Below are 17,869 nucleotides of genomic sequence, written 5' to 3' on the forward strand. Positions count from 1 at the left end.
TGCAATTCGAAAAAAGTTTCTCTAATAAATTTTTTTATTGCTTGCTTTTCCGAATTTTGCTTTCTCTAAAAATTACTGGATATTTTATGTTTCTCTGATTTTATTTTCGAATTTTATTCCGAGCTACAGCTATCTTCCTCCTTAGATTTTTGCCGTTATAATTAATTTTCTGTTTCTTTCATGTTCCCGCCCCCTTCTAGTTCTTTGGCTGGCGACATTTGTGGCATATAATGTCGCATGAATATAATAAAGTTAATGGCGCTTCATCCGCCACTGAAAATCTAATAATGTACCAAATAATTTACAATATAAAAATTTATTCAAATTACCCATACGATTTATCAATATGATTAGTTTATTATATCCGAGGTCTTTGGTCTTATACTTGATTTTAAAAAATTATTACCTACTCACTTAATTTTGTCCCCACGTGCTTAAATACATTTTATATTGACATAAGGTCACAATAACTGAATTTTTTTATAACAAATAAAAATACTCTCTGTTTAATTTTTGTAAGTAATAAGTACCTACGTTTTATTTACTAACGTCGTTGTTTAAAAATGATTAAGGGAGATGATTAAAAGAGTTATAATTATACAAGAGACTTATCAATAGTGACAAAATTGAAACTAATTAGAGTAATTTATTTGTATATAAATATAATTAATATATTTAAATAGTAAATAATAATGAATTTATTGTATGCTACATTATTAGTGGATAATTTATTCAAAAATGTTTGCTCAAATATTAACTGTGATTGTTGTTTTAAATATATTAAGTAAGTAAATTTAACTTAAATTAAATCGCATTCTTTTATTTATTAAATTTTTAATTTGTTCTGTTTATTTTATTTGTTCTAATTATTTTAAAGTTTTTTTGATTTCTTAATTGAATGTTTTTATCAATTTTTTAACGGGCAATTGATGAAAGATTTAAGTCACTTCTGTTGATAAAATCAGCTACTAATGCATAACGAACCCTTAAACAAAATTTCGTTTTTTTAAGGTATTTCAATACCAAAAAACTTGTACAAAAAATTTTAAATTTTATATATCAATTAATCATCTTTTTATACGTCTTTTGTGAAAAATCCATATCGATTCTCTGACCGGCTTAGAAGAAATTTACTATCAAAGTCAGTTTTTTTTTTAACAAAAAAAGGGCTTATTCCCATAAACCGTACAGAGAATTGATATGATTTTTTCACAAAAGACGTATAAAAAGATCTTATCACTTTCATTTCAACTCTTTAAGGTATATCGAACCGTAAATTGAAGATGATACCAAAAATTTGAAATTTTATCTATCAATTAATCACCCTTTTATGCGACTAAAAATACTGGTCGATTCTCTTTACGGTTGAGGAGAAATAATTAATCAAAGTCAGTGTTTTTTTTACCAAGATTTTTTTTCCTTTTTATGCACAGTTCTTAATTTTGGTATGATTTTAAAGGTTAAAACTTAGGAATATTAATAGTTTTTTATGTAAATGGTAAAACATTTTTAAAAGCAATTATTGATTAAAAAACCTACATTTATTACGACTTCTTCATATACCACCATATAAAAAATGCTGTTTTTAAAAATTAATAAATTTATCGTAAGCCGTCGTAAATAAAGAATCGACTTGAAATTTATACAGAAGCCGAATTAAATACTCATTAATTGACACACAGCAGTTTTTTGGTAACACTTTCGTTTTGGTATCGAAACACCTTAATATAAGATAGATAAATTAATAACTTTAATGAATTTAACTCACAAGAAGTTGTTCTTAGAAGCATGCAGATTACTGATTAAGATAATTTTAGTCTTAAGGAAGAATGAGCGGCTTAGATTACTAAGATTATTAATTAAAAAAATGTTTAGTTAAATTTTAAATTTTTATAATGAATTTTGTTAAATCTTAATGAGTATAGACGAAAAGTAAGATTAATCTTTTTCGATATCTGTCTTAATATTCGAAAAACCGAAGACTGAATATTATGCCAAAATTTTTATTCTTACTTTTCGTCTAATTTTGTCAAGATATCTCACAATTCATAATCAAAATTGAAAAATAATTTCTTTCAAAATTTTATTCTTGAAATTACATTAACACCGATTGTATTTTATTTATTTTTTATAAATATCTTAATTAGGTTTATTTGCTTAGCTTTTAATTGGTTTTTTTTTTTCATTTTCTACTTCTAAATCTGGGTGAAAATTATTAAAATATACCGCCCAGCAGCCGCTTTGCCATAAGACTTTGTCAATTATTTATTTAAATAACCCGTCGAAATCTCTCATTTTTTCAGAAATCATTTAAACATATTTAAAATATATATATATATATATATATATATATATATATATATATATATATATATATATATATATATATATATATATATATATATATATATTAACAAAATCAAGCCTTTTACTGAAAATTGCTTCTCTGGTCGTACTACCTTAATATAAATATTTTTTACATACTACCAAAAAGTTATTAAAATGAAATAATAAACTAATTTTTATTTTAAGGTAACATTCAATGTTAAAAAGTGTGGGATTTCTCATTCCCTAGCCTAATAATAATTTTACCTAATAGCGAATGCCGACCACCCCATGATTTTTAATATTTTTACATTGAAATTAAAATTATTTAATATTTTTAAATATAGACTTTCAAAACGAGGCTTCTTACAAATTATTTTAAATTTATATTTTTTAAGACTGAAGTTTATGTTCCCAGATAATGTTTGCGAAAAAGTTATCTTCCCTTTTTTTCTAGCTAGCAACGTTGTCATCCGATTTACATTTGCCTTGCAACTTTCAGCCCTTCACCGGGCAGTATTCAAAAAGTTTTCAGTGTAAAATAATTAAAATGTCTTTAATTAAAAATTTTAAAATAATTTCAATGGCATATTTTGAACCATAAAAATTTTGAATGACATTTTTTAAGCCCTATGTTCTATAAATTGTTTTATGGCATCTTAAATTTTGTAATAAAAAATTATTATACCTATATATTTCGTAAATCCAAGAGCAAATGCTTGGCAGATAATTATTGTGTGCTACTATTTCGGTTTTACATTTCATGAATATGATGGCTAAAAATGTAACCGCTTGGATAAATAACAAGATGGGGCTCTCCTTTTCGCTTAAAATTTCAATTTTTCCGATTCATGTAGATTCATCAAATAAAACTACTCGCACCTTCTTTTGGAAAATTCTTGCGGGACTTATGGTAATTCCCGATAGGCGTAAGGATTTTAAACACACAAAAATTATTATATTTTTTGTAGATATTTGCTATAATTGAAAAAAATAGCGCGAATCCCGCAACTATGCATCGTATTTTAAATAGTATTACCATGAAAATTATTTATCGTTAAAGCAGTAACCTTAACATTAACGATAACAGCACATAATTAAAAAATAATTTCTATTGTTGTGGTTTAAAACACAAAAGCTAGTTCCAACAATGTTTAACCATTAAAACCTATTAACAGGTTGGGTTCCGTCATTTAAATGATGGTTAATTAGTAGGTCAATTAGGTTAATTAGTTATTAGTATTCTCGGCAAAATCCGTCATTGAACACGATTAATTTTTGCTTGGTAAAATTTTGCAGAATCCCCTTTAAAACATGCTTCTGAACCTAAAAGTGCACATTGTCGGTGAGTAACCCGTTAGGATATTGTTTAAACTTGTTTTTTTTTTTTTTTTTTTAACAAATAAGTAATATTGGCATATAGGTAGAACAGAAAATCGTTATTTTTGGATGGTTTTTCGCTCGTTTTCTTAACAATTAACAATCTAGCACTTAAAATGCAATTATGCCAAAAATTTTTGCGGGATGTTGTTCAGTAAGCTTTACAATACAAATAAAAATTTTATACTTATTGAAAATCTGAATTTTTCATAGACTTTTGAGGGATAAAAATCGTAAAAATCTGTTTTTTTTTTAAATTTTACGAATTTTTTATTCGAAAACTGGAGCGTTTAAGCAAAAATGTCTAGAAACATTTTTTGTTAATTTTGACCAGAATTATATGATACAATTTTTTTCGAAGCGATTCGGTCAATATTACTTATTTGTTGACAACCTGCACTTTTAGGTTCAGGAGCATGTTTTAAATAGAATCCTGTAAAAATTTTCCATGTGAAAATTAATCGTGCTCAATGATGGATTTTCCTGGAACTGTAAGCAGAACACTGACCTAAAAGTTGACATTAAGTTTTAAAATCCAAGATTAATTGCTCTAGTTGAAACATTTGTTCAAAGTCAAAATCAAGTAGAAGGACAAGAAAATATTTTCAATATTAGTATTTAATAGAAGTAAATTATTATGCATATTGTTCAATTTCAAGTTGAACGGGAGAGGGGCATATAAGACAATCATAAAAGCCAAAGGGTATTATTTGGCTCATAGTTTAACAATTAAAAACAATTTTGTGGGTTAACGCGTGAAGTACTTTAAACTATGATTTGAGTTCCCTCATCATTTGAGCTTAACGTGTAATAAAACACTCGTGTAGGTAATTTATTAAACCTTTAATTAAATAACGAGTATACAAAAAAAAAAAAAATTTGCATACACTGTTTTTCCAACAAATTATAATGTAATTTCAGTAGGGTGCTCCAATTTAACAAGAATTCATTTATTATTTAAAATATTTTATATTGATAATATAATAATAATTTGCATACCCGTGGTGCAGATAATTACACAAATACATGTTTTATTCGAATTATATTATGTATTTTATCTACGTTTACCTTGAAAACGTACAAAACTTATTGCATAAAATTAATTAATTATATATTTTTACCTCTGTATATGAGAATGTGCTTGTCGATTAAAATTTTTGTAATAGTTTATTCAGGCCCGTGCGCAGGAATGATTCAATGGAGGGGTTCAAACTTTTGTTCGCCATTGTTGTCATATAGTCACTAAAACAAGAAATTATTTCATCGAGTAAGAGAACCTTTAATTAAGTCAAATTGTAATATTCAGTCACTGTTTTTCAATAAGTTAATTCTTCGAGGTACAGAAAAAAAACTTTTCCAAAACTCGGCGTGCATCAACTTCTACACCGCGATGTACATTGCGCGGGGACTAAGCCGTTTAGCTGATCTTCAAACATTGCCGATCTAGTGCTTCGAGTGAATTTTTGGCTACTTTTTCGCTAAAGTTGAATTTCGTCGGCCCAGATCATACGGGAATCATCATACAAAATTGAATAATCTAGTTCAAAAAGTCGAGCAAGAGTTTTCATCAAAATTTTTTATTTGACTTAGACAGAGACAAGCTAAATTTTATAAAATATTGCTATGATTCAAAATTCGATCTCTATCTTCAACTGAATCAGTCTATACATTCAAGCGTTGAGTCTGTTATTATATGAACCTTAGCAATCAAAATATGTTTTGCAGCATCAGCTAGTTTGATAGCCTTGTCAAAATCCAGATTTTCTGTCTGAAGTACTCGACTCAAAGAAAAAGTCAAAGAATGTACCGAAAATGCTCAAAATATGCAAGGATATCTGATTCGTCAGTGGAAATAGCGTCTCATAAATGGGTGCATTTACAGGACTATATTGAATTTGTGTAGACAGATTCTCAATGGGAAGGGTTTTGACCCCAAAACTTCTCTCTTGCCCTCGGGCCTGAATTTATTCGTTATTAGATAGATAGGTAATATCTAAAGAATTATAACTGACAAACTTGGTATTTAAATCTGATTTTTTGATAAATATTGCGTAGTAGTTCCGATAGGTAAAATTTTATCAAAAATTTGATAAATACGACCTCAAATTTAGTAGAATTACTAACTTTTATTATAATAAGGTAAAACAATAGAGCAAAATAATTTTTTTTTTTTAAATATTTTGATGACACTATTGACTTTTGAGTACAAAAGTTATTATAGTTTAAAATTTAGTAATACAATGAAATCGCGTGTCGAATTATCGAATTTATCGGATGATAGAGTACTGCAACAAACCTCCAGCAGTCCGGAATTTTTTGAAAAATAATAACTTGTAATCCGAGAAATTACTTATCGAAATGATATGATTTCAATCATTTTCTAATTTCAGCAGAGTGCATGTATTTATAATAAATCTGCATTGTCATTACCGTCATAGTTATGTCGGATTACAACGGATGCCGGATTACCGCGGTTCTATTGTACATGTTACATACTTGGTTTATTAAATTTCGATTTAATTTGGGAGTAAAAGAGAAAAATGAATTTTTGTGGAGTTTTAATGACGTCATTGAGTACAAAAAACGATTTTTTTTGTAAATAAGCCAAATTGGATAGCTAAAAAGTTTAACAAAATTTTTTTCCTAGACTTCAATTTTTGGTACTTTTAACGAACAAATTCTCAATACAATAATTATTTTTCAGAATTTGTTATTGAAAAACAACCTTTATCCGAAATTATTTTCCAATACTATTCTTACCCTTTGAAACCATAAATTGCTGTTTCGGCAAAGAACGAGAAGTTTACCTCTGCTTGATTATTAAGACATTGAGTGTCCCTTAAAAATGAGTCGATAAGTGTTTTTGAGTTTTTTTATTTTCCATTCTGTTTTCGAAATAAAAATGTGGAAACTTATTTAAAAATCATCCTATGCACTCTCTATATAGAGGTTGTGAGTCTTGTCATAGCAGATTTATCGATTTTTAATACACTTGATTTTAAAAAAATATATATATTTTTGGGTCTAATTGTGTAATACCATAATAAATATGCAATTTTTATCCGACTTTTTGTAGGTAATGACCTTATCTTCATTTTATTTAAATAATGGAATCATTTAACCTGTATAATGGAATAAATTAACAATTAAATTTATCACACCTTTTTTTAAAATATATTTTTTCCTCTTTGGTAAAACCCAGCGTTCATTAAATGCATTTATTTGGAACAAGTCAAAAACTTGAATAGTCAGTCGTAACGTTAAATAATCTATTAAAAGACTTAAGGGGCGTTATTGAGAAAATTACGCTGCTGAAGTTCTACAAAGTAAAAATACAACATACATATAAATACTGAATTGGCTGTTGATGTTCTTCCTAAATATATCTAGAATTAACGATCTCAATACTTTATTATTCAAGAAAATAAGTATTTGAATACTTAAAAATTTTCCTGAACCAATAAAATATTTACTTAGCTACTGTGTTAAGAACATATTTTCTTGCAAGTACTTTTTTTTCAGTTTAGGCCTATCAAAGTCTTAATTGTGTCGCCAGCTTAATAAGAAGATAAATCGAAAACCAATGCAAAATTTTGTATCCGTCACTATAAGGCCACATCGCGCCGAACTACGTTCCCACGTTCGTTTATCTTTTTATCCCATAATAAACAAATGACCAAATTTTCATCTATTTTAAGCTGGCGGGGTATTTTAAAATTTTTCGGTGCGTAACTTAAAAAACGGGTGCCTTTCCCGTCAAAAACTATGTCACCACAAACATTTACAAATAAACTTGTATTTATGCATGATTTAAACATTTGTATTTATGCTGTTTATTTATGCATGATTTAAACTATTTTTTATAGGCACATGTGGAATAGGCATTATCTTGTTAATTTTTCTTTTAGGTACTTTAAATTTTAGAATTTAGTTGTTGACTAACGGGTTATATCAATTATCGTAAATTTATGTGATTGAAATAACTAATAAGTCCTAAATGATGTATTAAAAAAACAGGACTGTATTGCTACTAATTTCAAACGCTGTTTAAAAACAGGGTTGTATTGTTAATAACACACATGAAGAAAATCTGGGAATGTATACTATACTTAATTTTTAAAATTGTTATGTTTCCCTCTAACACTAACTCATTTTCTAACACTAAACAAGATATTTTTAATTTCTTTCCATCTTTTTTATTCGTGGAATATCGCAGACACGCATACGAGACATCTTTGCTAATCCGGAGATTAAGTGGATACGAAATAAGCTAAGGAAGGGATACAAGATACATGCACAGCTCTGCGAAAACATTATGTGCATTATTTATTTTTCGAACAATAATGTAACTAATAATATTGTCCACTAACAGCTACCCACTCGCTTCGCTGGACGTTCCATAACTTCGGGTAAATAATGTTTATATTCGAAGTAGATTATAAATTTGAAGTAGATTGAACCAAGGAATCACTTGGTTCCGTTTTTCGTCATCTTAGGGGAAAAATTCCGGAAAATCCTTTCTTTTCGGATTCTTACGTCATATAAATGAACACTACCTCTAAGTCTCTACGATCCGCGATTTATATTGTGCGTTGATCCGTCAGTCAGTCAGTCATTCAGGACAAGGCATTTTATATGTACAGATTGAAGATAGATATGTGTTGAAAATAAATTATATTATTTATTTAAAATATAGGCAAAATTATTACACAAATGATGAAATCAAAGTGTGAATACTTAAATTAACACTATAATATAAATGATATAGAGGCTGTAAATATGTTAAGCAGACTGATAGAGATTGTGAAGCGAACTGATAACGGCTAGTAATCCAAATACATTTGTAAAAAAAAGTATCGTTTCTAAATATTTATAATAATTATTTAAATAAATAATATCGATTTGCATAAATCATATGTAATGAACACGTTACAAGAGCTCGACCATGAGGGCAATACGCACATATTTATTTATTTTTGATACCTAAATTAATGATGATCAATTTATATCTACTATCTCCATACTAGTTCACATAATTTGTATAAAAAAACAAGTTTTTTTTTTAGAACTAAAACGATTACAAAATCGTATTTACTGACCTACAATCGAATTATAATATGGAGTGTACTTATAATAGTTTAACTGTTATTGTGTTTGTTTTTTTGGAAGTTTTAGTGAAAATTTTGCAAATTACTTTACATGGATTCTCGAAAAACACTTCTTTGGTGTATCCTTGATACAATTGTACTATTTTTTTCACAGACTCATACAATTCACAGAATAATATTAGCTGTGAGATCCCGTAGTTACAGAATTTTTGTTCGTTATATCGCGAGATAATCAGATGCATAGTTTTCGATTTCGAGGGTCAAAGCGTGTAGAACTCGCTCCTTTCAGCTATTTTTTACGAAATTAAAAAATTCTCTTGACCGAATTGGAAAAAAAGTAAGAGAGTTGAAAGGAATGTTTTTAGAATAAACAAATAAAAATCCATGACGTGAATTGTCAAAATTGAGAACTTAGGCATTAATTAACTCGTGTTTTAAACGGTCAAAATTTCTGAAACTTTTAAGGTTTTAATAGTAAGCCCTATTCTTAGCTTATGAAAAAAAAATTAGTTAAATGCTGTGGAGACTTTGATTTTTTCGTAGTTTTAGCATAGGAACTGCAAATACCATGTTTTAAATACTTTAACGTGATAATTTTTTTATTAATTATTCTTATATTATTTTGAATTTTGAAAAATAAAATTTCTAGTTGACTTCGCCATTTTCACTTTTTATTAAAATACTTTCAATATTTAAAAACAATTTCTGACATGTTTCTTTTAGTATAGACATTTTCAAACTGAGAAGTTCTCTAGTGTAATTTAAATTGAATTTACTAAGTTATTGGGAAAAATCACGTTCCATGTGCAACCGGTAGCTTAGTATAGAACTACGATAACAAGCTCTGACTGCGTGATGTCATTGCTTATTTTCCCAATAAAGAGCACTCAATATTTATTTAATTATAATTCGTAATTAATAATAAAAATAATATTAATAATAATAATTTGTTTTTAATTTATATTTTTACAGAACAACAACATGTAGTTAACAGTGCTGAATGGAGTTATTCAAAGAATTGTGTAATTTTACTATATGAAACATGTGATAATAGCCAATATATTGAATATCATTTTATATCAACAAATAATATATATGATCAACCAATTAAACTTGACCCAAACAATGTAATATTACCAAAAACATACAATGTAACGGGACCAACCAAAGTTTTAATACATGGTTATGGTGGTACAAGGGATCAATCATTTCCTGAAATATTAAAAGGTAAACATTTTATTTACAAAAAAACAAATATATGGAAAAATTCCATACATATACTCCAGGTGAAAATCAAATTTTTATGAGAGTAGTTCCAAAAAATGTTTTGATGTTGGATATAAGAACTTTTCAAGCTCTAATCGTCTTCAAGATATTGCCCATCACTAAAAATCACGTCGATCCTTTGCTATATGAAAAAAAAAGTAGCTTATGCGCTATTCTAGACCATAATCTATCTCTGTTTCAAATTTCATCCAGACTCTTTCTGCTGTTCTGGCGTGAGTAACAAACAATCATCCATCCAACCATCCAAACTTTCACGATATAATAATATTATATTATATATCAGATATCAGATAATATATAGACACGAACCAGAATGAAATTGCTTCCAAATACCACTCATCGTTTAAATATTAGTCTATTTCTTAGAAACTATCGCCAAGGAGATTTTTGTACTCTTTGGGTCTAATTAATCAGATGAATCTTTGGAAAAATTGAAGGCAACCCTCTTAAAAAATCGAATTTCTAAACATCGCAGCCTTTCCATCTATTAAATCAAAAACCATACAAGATAGCAAGCTTAAATTATAGAAATCTTTTCTAAAAAATGGGATCAGGTATCGGAAGGGTGAAAATCGTCCTACTAAGGTATTTTTGAACTCTTCTTTGTCTCCATCTCAATGAAATAGATAAAATTTAAAAAAAATTATAAAGTTTTATTAATGACTAATTTTTCTTGAATTATAGCGTATACAGATGTACCTGATCTAAATATAATTATAGTTAATTGGCAAAGAATATCAGAAGTTCCTTGTTATGTCGGTGCATTAATTAATACATGGCATGTAGGCCAATGTACGGCGACCCTATTAACCAGTTTATTAGCATATTCTGGACAATCACCTGAACAATTGCATTTAGTTGGATTTTCATTAGGTGCTCATGTTGCTGGAATTACAGGAACATTGTATACGAAAGCCACCAATCAAAAATTTGCACGAATAACAGGTAAAAATATTTTAAATAATTTTATTTCATCAATTTAATTTAATTGATAATAACGTTTTGTATAACAAGAGCCTAACTTGCAAATTTAGGAATAGTAGATATTGCTGAACTTTTTGCAATAGTACCTATTCGTTGTGTGCGTAGTCATGGTGGGGATAATAAAATCGATGCCAGCGCTTTAAGTGAAAAATTTTGGAGATAAAGTGGGCTGTTATGACTAATTTGCAATTATTTACATGTTAATGATATAGAAACTGTCAAATTAAAATGATTGAAAAACACTAATTAATTAAACTTAATGCATTAAAAATTGTGAAAATAAGAAATCAAATTGTACAAATATTATTTTTCAAATGTTAATTATCGTAATTATTTATTTAAATTTGTGAAACAAGAATATTAAATTTTAAATGTAAGTTTTCAATGCAATCCACACAATTATATATGCATCCATTAATTCTATAATTAAAGTAGTGTATCGTTGTCATGGAAACGAAATTCACGCTCGGAGCGAATATAACAATATAACCTATTTAACGAAATTGCAACTGACAAAGTATGAATTTATGAATGACATTGTTGGATCCGATTGTTTCAAGAGCTCCTCATTTTTTAGTTAGTTTATGCAATATACATTACAATTATGAAATATGTATTACATAAAATAGAAATATTTAAGCACGAATTACAAATAAAAATGTTTTCTATAAGTTTTTATTTATTTATTTTATTTAAGGCCGCTTTTAACATCTAGGTCATTAGCGACCGCAGAAACTTTTACAAATTTATTTCATCAAAAATTTAATTTAATTGACAATAAAGTTTTGTTTAAAAAAAGCCTAAATTGCAAATTTACGTCGTGTGCTGAACTTTTTTAATTAGCATATAACAACAAAACAGAACAAGACAGAATGTACTTACCCGAAATTGCAAGCAGCAAAAGATGAATTTACGAATTACAATCGGATTCCATTGTTTCAAAAATTTCTCATTTTTTAGTTAGTTTATGCAATGTGTATTACATTTATGTAAATATGTATTGCTTAAAATTTAAGTATTTACACAAAAATATTTATTTTAAAACTTGGACATTGTTTGTTTTAAGGTTTGGATCCAGCATTACCCTTGTATGCAACATTGAGCTTTGTACGTGAATGGATTTTAGATGTCGGTGATGCCCATTTTGTAGATATCATTCATACAAACGCAGGTGTTTTTGGGAAAATTGAAAATACTGGTGATGTTGATTTTTACGTCAATGGTGGCAGCGCTCAGCCCATGTGTTCGAACCAATCTAGTAAACATGTTTATATTTGTATAAAAAAATCCGGAAAAATCGCATCTATTACCTAATTTAATAAAATGAAATTTTAGTTTGGGCATAAGCTCTCCAGAAAATATGCAAACTTTTGTCAGTTTGGCGCTAGTTTCTAGAACTATTTTTGGTGTCCTATTTGATATTAAAGCATTTATACACTTTCTCTTATACTTTTTATAAGAAAATCGAAAAAATACTTGCAGAAAATGCAAAAATAAATACTTTGGCTCTGGAAGAGTATAAAGAAATTTTCATGAACTTTTTAACCTTTTTCTTGTACAAATTTAAAAAAAATTTGTTTCCAGGTCCAAGATTGTGTAGCCATTTTATGGCTCCAGTATATTTTTCGGAGTCAATTTCATCAAATGTTGGATTTTATGGAAAATCGTGTCCTAGCTATTATACCATTTTATTCGGTCAATGTAATTATGATGGAAATAATGAGCTTACACCTATAAAAAATAGTCGAATTATGGGTGAACATTGTGATACTAGGTAAAAAATTTTACATTAATATGATCGAAAGATAATAAAGAAAAAAATTTTTTTTTCAAGATCGCGTGGAATTTATTATGTGAAGACAGCATATCAATCTCCATACGCTTTAGGACCTTACGAATAAGTTAGTATGATACACATTTTAAGTTTTAATTTATATTAGAACGTGGGACATAAATTTTGTTTTGTTAAATGATTAATATACATGTTTGAAACTTCGTGAATGGCTTCCTTTTGTCGATTCTACCAAACTTCTCTCTACGACTTTTTTCGAGCTACTGCGTTTTCAAATGAGCATGATAATGGCATATTTAAGCTATCATCTGAAAGAGCACGGCATGAATATAGTAGACACTATGACACCACTTGATAACATTAATAATTATTAAACAATTCAGCAAAAGTGATCCATGTATGTATTAAAAACAAAAGTACTTAAGTATAGCATGTTCGAGGTGGTAGATAAGGTTATCGGTGGAGTATTTTTATCGGGCACAATATTTTATTGTTTAATAATTATTAATGTGTTTAATTATTAATGTGGTCATACCGTCTCAAAAATTCCTTACTGCATTTTTTTCAGACCGAATGCTTAAGTATGACGTTATGATTCTCATTTGAAAACACGTTCGAAAAAAGTGGCAGAGAGAAGTTTCAAGTATGTATTATTGGGCCGTAAAGTAACTGAAAATAAGCGATTTTATGAATTTATTCAAAGGTAAAAAAAGGGAAGGTTTTGGCATCCAGTTTAAGACCCATCTAAGGCGCAATCTCAGAAGTGCTAGGGTTGCGTTAATTAACTCTTTGTATACATAAAAAAAAAACTATTTTTGGCCAATATCTCGAAAACCATCAACTTCATGAAAAATAGTTTCAAACAAAAATTGTCGGAAATTTTTTTCACTTTAAAAAATATTAAATAAAAAATTTTGATATCTTCAGCCATTTTCTCGAGAATCAGGAAAAACGGCCAAATAAATATTTTTATGCTAATTAACAATATCTTGAAACAAATTGATTTTATAAAAAAAATTTTCAAACGAAAGTTATTGGAAAATTGTTTTCCTAAAAAAAAAAATGTAGAGTGAACAATTTCGATATCTTTAGCCGTTTTCAAAACGATCAATTTCATATATATTTCTCTCTATGATTGAATAATTAACGAAAAATATTTTATATATATTTCGTTAATTATTCAATCATTGAATAATTAACGAAAAATATTTTATATATATTTCTCTCAATATTTTTCGTATATATTTCTCTCAATAGTTAACGAAAAATATTGAGAGAAATATATATAAAATATTTTTCGTTAATTATTCAATCATTGAGAGAAATAGATATGAAATTGATCGTTTTGAAAACGGCTAAAGAAATCGAAATTGTTCACTCTACATTTTGTGTAGGAAAAAAATTTTCCAACAACTATTGTTTGAAATTTTTTTTATAAAATCAATTAATTTCAAGATATTGTTAATTAGCATATAAATAAATATATATTTGGCCGTTTTTCCCGATTTTTGGGGAAATGGCTGAAGTTATCAAAATTTTTGATTCTACATTTTTTATTACGGGAAAAATTTTTGTTTAGTTTTTTTTTTGCCTTTGAATAAATTCACGTAAAAACATTACTCTGAACGGACCATAATCATTTAACAAAGCTCTCTATATGTATGTCCAACGGTCTATATTGCCTAGATAATTTTGTATATATTTTTTGTATAGGCTACTTTTAATTCATTAATGTGCATGAAAATAGTTTTTTGTATGAAATATTAAAATGTATAATAAAATAATGATTAAGTAATATAACAAATTAAATTATGCATTTTTATTTTCATTTTTACTGTATTTGTTATCGCCTTTTTAGAATAAATTTTTCCTCAAAATATCATAAAAATTCCAAAACTATTACTTAAAATAATAAGGATGTTGACTTAATTTTTATTATCACTTCAGATGAAGAATCCTCACTTCCCGAATACAAAAAAAAGAAGTGAAGTTGGCTTTTCAAAATCTTTAAAAATACGCAAAAAAAGAACGGTTTAAACTTCTAATTAAACAAAGAGGAAAATATCGAATACTGACGTCATTGTACGGTAACGCCAAATATATTACATATAAAGTTTTTTTTTTCGAAAAAGACAAAAATCATTTTTTAATTTTAAACAACTTCTTCATTCTTTTTGTTTCAAATTCGACATTACGAAACTACCCTATCTAAGTGTTTTGGCCTAAATTTAATTAAAATTCATTTCTAATGAATAATTTGAGTCCTAGTCGATAAAAATAAACTGAAACAACCTTAAACAAACTAAAATATTTAGGCAGAAATGCTGTCTGCCTAGGAAGGTTTTTCGAAAAATGTTAAACGAGTATCATGCTCTTGTTTTATTTAGAGCCGGCACTGCTTCCGCCACATAATAATCGTCGATCAAAAGATGACATTTTGTTTATATTATAATCTCTCTAGATGTGTCTGTAATCTTTAAGAATTCTTTTTGATTTTATCTCTATAGAATAAGGTCGTTCACATCAGATTGATATTTCAAAATATTTGGAAATACGGTTTCTGTCAATTAATAATTATACTTAATCAATGCATTAAGGTAGTTCAAGCTTGAAGATAAAACTATAGTTTATATTATTATTATTATACATAATTTAGTATAATATCAATCAATCAATGGTTGATAATATGAGTGTACATATTATTTTTGTCGAACAACTTCCTTCCTACATTTACAGTGGGGCAGAAAAATGTGTGATTTTGAAAACTCTGTAAAACAAACACCCATCAATTTTTTAACATTTTAAAATACATAAAAAAAAGCTCAAAAATTGTATTTGTAAGTGAAATACAAATCGAATTGTTAATTTATTGTAGGTATTTTTAACTATTTAATTTGTTAAGTTACATCAAAAAACATTCAAGAAAATTAGATAACTTTATGTATCTGACTTAAAAAAATTACTACAGTTAGATGACGTCAATTTAGGCGCACACCTTCATCACATGCCGCAGTTATTCATCACATGCCGCAGGATTTTAAAAACCAATTGTCAGCTCGTTTCTTTCAGTGATTGAATTATTAGTGGTCGGTTTTCCTACTGTTTCCATCTCTCCTGAAACTCCTCTTTTCAATTAAACTTACAAGAAAAAGCCGCATGTTTTCAGATTCGACTTATTTTATCTTTATTATGTATTTAAAGATGGTAAACAAATAATTGATGAATTTTTGTTTTCAAAAATTGCACATTTCTCCGCCTCACCTGCTGTATAACTAACTTATAGATTACAATCGAACAATTATTTATTTAAAGAAATATTATTTCAAAAATTTTATACGTTGTTTCGTAATCCTTGATTATCCTTTAACGAAATCCCTAAGTGTAATAATTATGACACATTATTTCATTCTAAGGTGCTAATTTCTAACAAAAATCTTCAATTTTTTAACATTTTAGACCAAAAATTTTCAAGAGGTTTAAAAAAAAACATTTTTGCAATAGTATAACATTTTTTTCGATAAACTACTAATATTTCTGAAATGTTATTTACAAAAATATGCAAAAAACAGTGAAAATTTGTCATATGAATAATATGAGGTTTTTACCTTGATTTATTAATTTTTTTTAAAAACATGGGATTTATGTTAAATTCTGGCTATTTTTGTACTTCTTTAGCCTTTTGATTATGCTAATTTTATGCATTTGAACTTAAAAGTTATTATGATTTTATCATTTTAAACTTAAAGAGTGTGATCTTCTTTATCTTTTTCTGGGTATAAAACAAAAATTCGCAATCTATACAGTATTTATTTTAATTATCCGAATGTGAGAAATAATTAATTTTCAGGATTATTTCCGCTTTTTGGATAGAAATGTTTTATCACGTTTTTATGAAAATTTCATGGATTTAACTTGGTGTAAAAAAGGTAAAACCCATTTGTTCAACATTACAACTCATAAAATTGAAAATTTTTTGAAATATTTTGTTAATCTAACCCCCCTCAAGTAGAACAATTTAAAAATAAATTATTTTCGAGTTGCCATATTTTTTTGAATTAAATACCCAAAAACAAAAACCGCCACATTCTTTGGTTCTCGTTCAATTGAATTTGAAATGGAATTACCTTAATTATAAAACTACATATATGGAATTATAAAATTAAATAAAATATTTAATATAATAATTGTCCACTTGCACCTCTAATAAACTCTATCGATACTATTTAAAAATTCATAAAAACTATACTGTGAAAGTCGCCATGTATCAAATATTTTTTATACAGAATGTTTATCAATTCTTACGACAAAATTTATCAGGTGATAGAAGTGTCAAAATTTTTATATTAACATTGTAGTACAGGATCCGAATTTGGATGGACCTTCATTGGTCTGTTTGCTGATTGAATGTTATTTTATATGAATTGTTAAGCACAAATATCCCTATAATAATGGTCTACCCCCAAAAAATATGGTCAAGGCTACATTTAAAAAAATACCCGGTTATTGACCTAAAAGTTTACAATAATTATCTTATATATATTACTCTGCCAAGTTTTTTCTGAATTACCCTTATTTTCCTTATTCTTGTATCAAATTTCATGATTCGCCCCTTATTTTCAATAATATGTCTAGGTTTAACGAAAAATATACTCAATGTTTAAAATAGTCCCGCTTAGAAAAAAACACGCCAGACAAATAATTTGAACGAAAAAATATCATAAATACAAAAAAAAATATTTTTACATTTATAATTTAAAAAAATATGTGAAAATGATATCTGGTATCGATCCTGCAACAGTTAGCATTGTCGTCTCTCCCACTTTTAATTGTTCCACAATACTGATCTACAGAATATTACTTTGCTTAGATAGAAACACCCTGTATTATTAATAACTTTAGGTACGTCAGAATACTTTTGATCAACAAATAATATATAAAAAAAAATTCTTACTAGAAAAACTAGTAAAAGAAATTGTATATATATTTTTTTAGT

The 17,869-nt window shown here is 27.3% G+C and overlaps 1 protein-coding gene across 1 annotated transcript; it reads left to right on the top strand.

Moving 5' to 3' along the window:
* Nucleotides 1-663: 663 nt before the first annotated feature.
* Nucleotides 664-13,852, top strand: LOC123295179 (lipase member H-A-like). The gene is made up of 6 exons (XM_044876426.1): nucleotides 664-784; nucleotides 9,786-10,040; nucleotides 10,785-11,045; nucleotides 12,151-12,342; nucleotides 12,669-12,858; nucleotides 12,919-13,852. The coding sequence occupies exons 1-6, from the start codon at nucleotides 739-741 to the stop codon at nucleotides 12,983-12,985; spliced, it is 1,011 nt and encodes a 336-aa protein (XP_044732361.1). The 5' UTR covers nucleotides 664-738; the 3' UTR covers nucleotides 12,986-13,852.
* Nucleotides 13,853-17,869: the final 4,017 nt, after the last annotated feature.

The sequence above is a fragment of the Chrysoperla carnea genome, chromosome 3 (assembly GCF_905475395.1).
Source record: "Chrysoperla carnea chromosome 3, inChrCarn1.1, whole genome shotgun sequence".
Lineage (NCBI taxonomy): Eukaryota > Metazoa > Arthropoda > Insecta > Neuroptera > Chrysopidae > Chrysoperla > Chrysoperla carnea.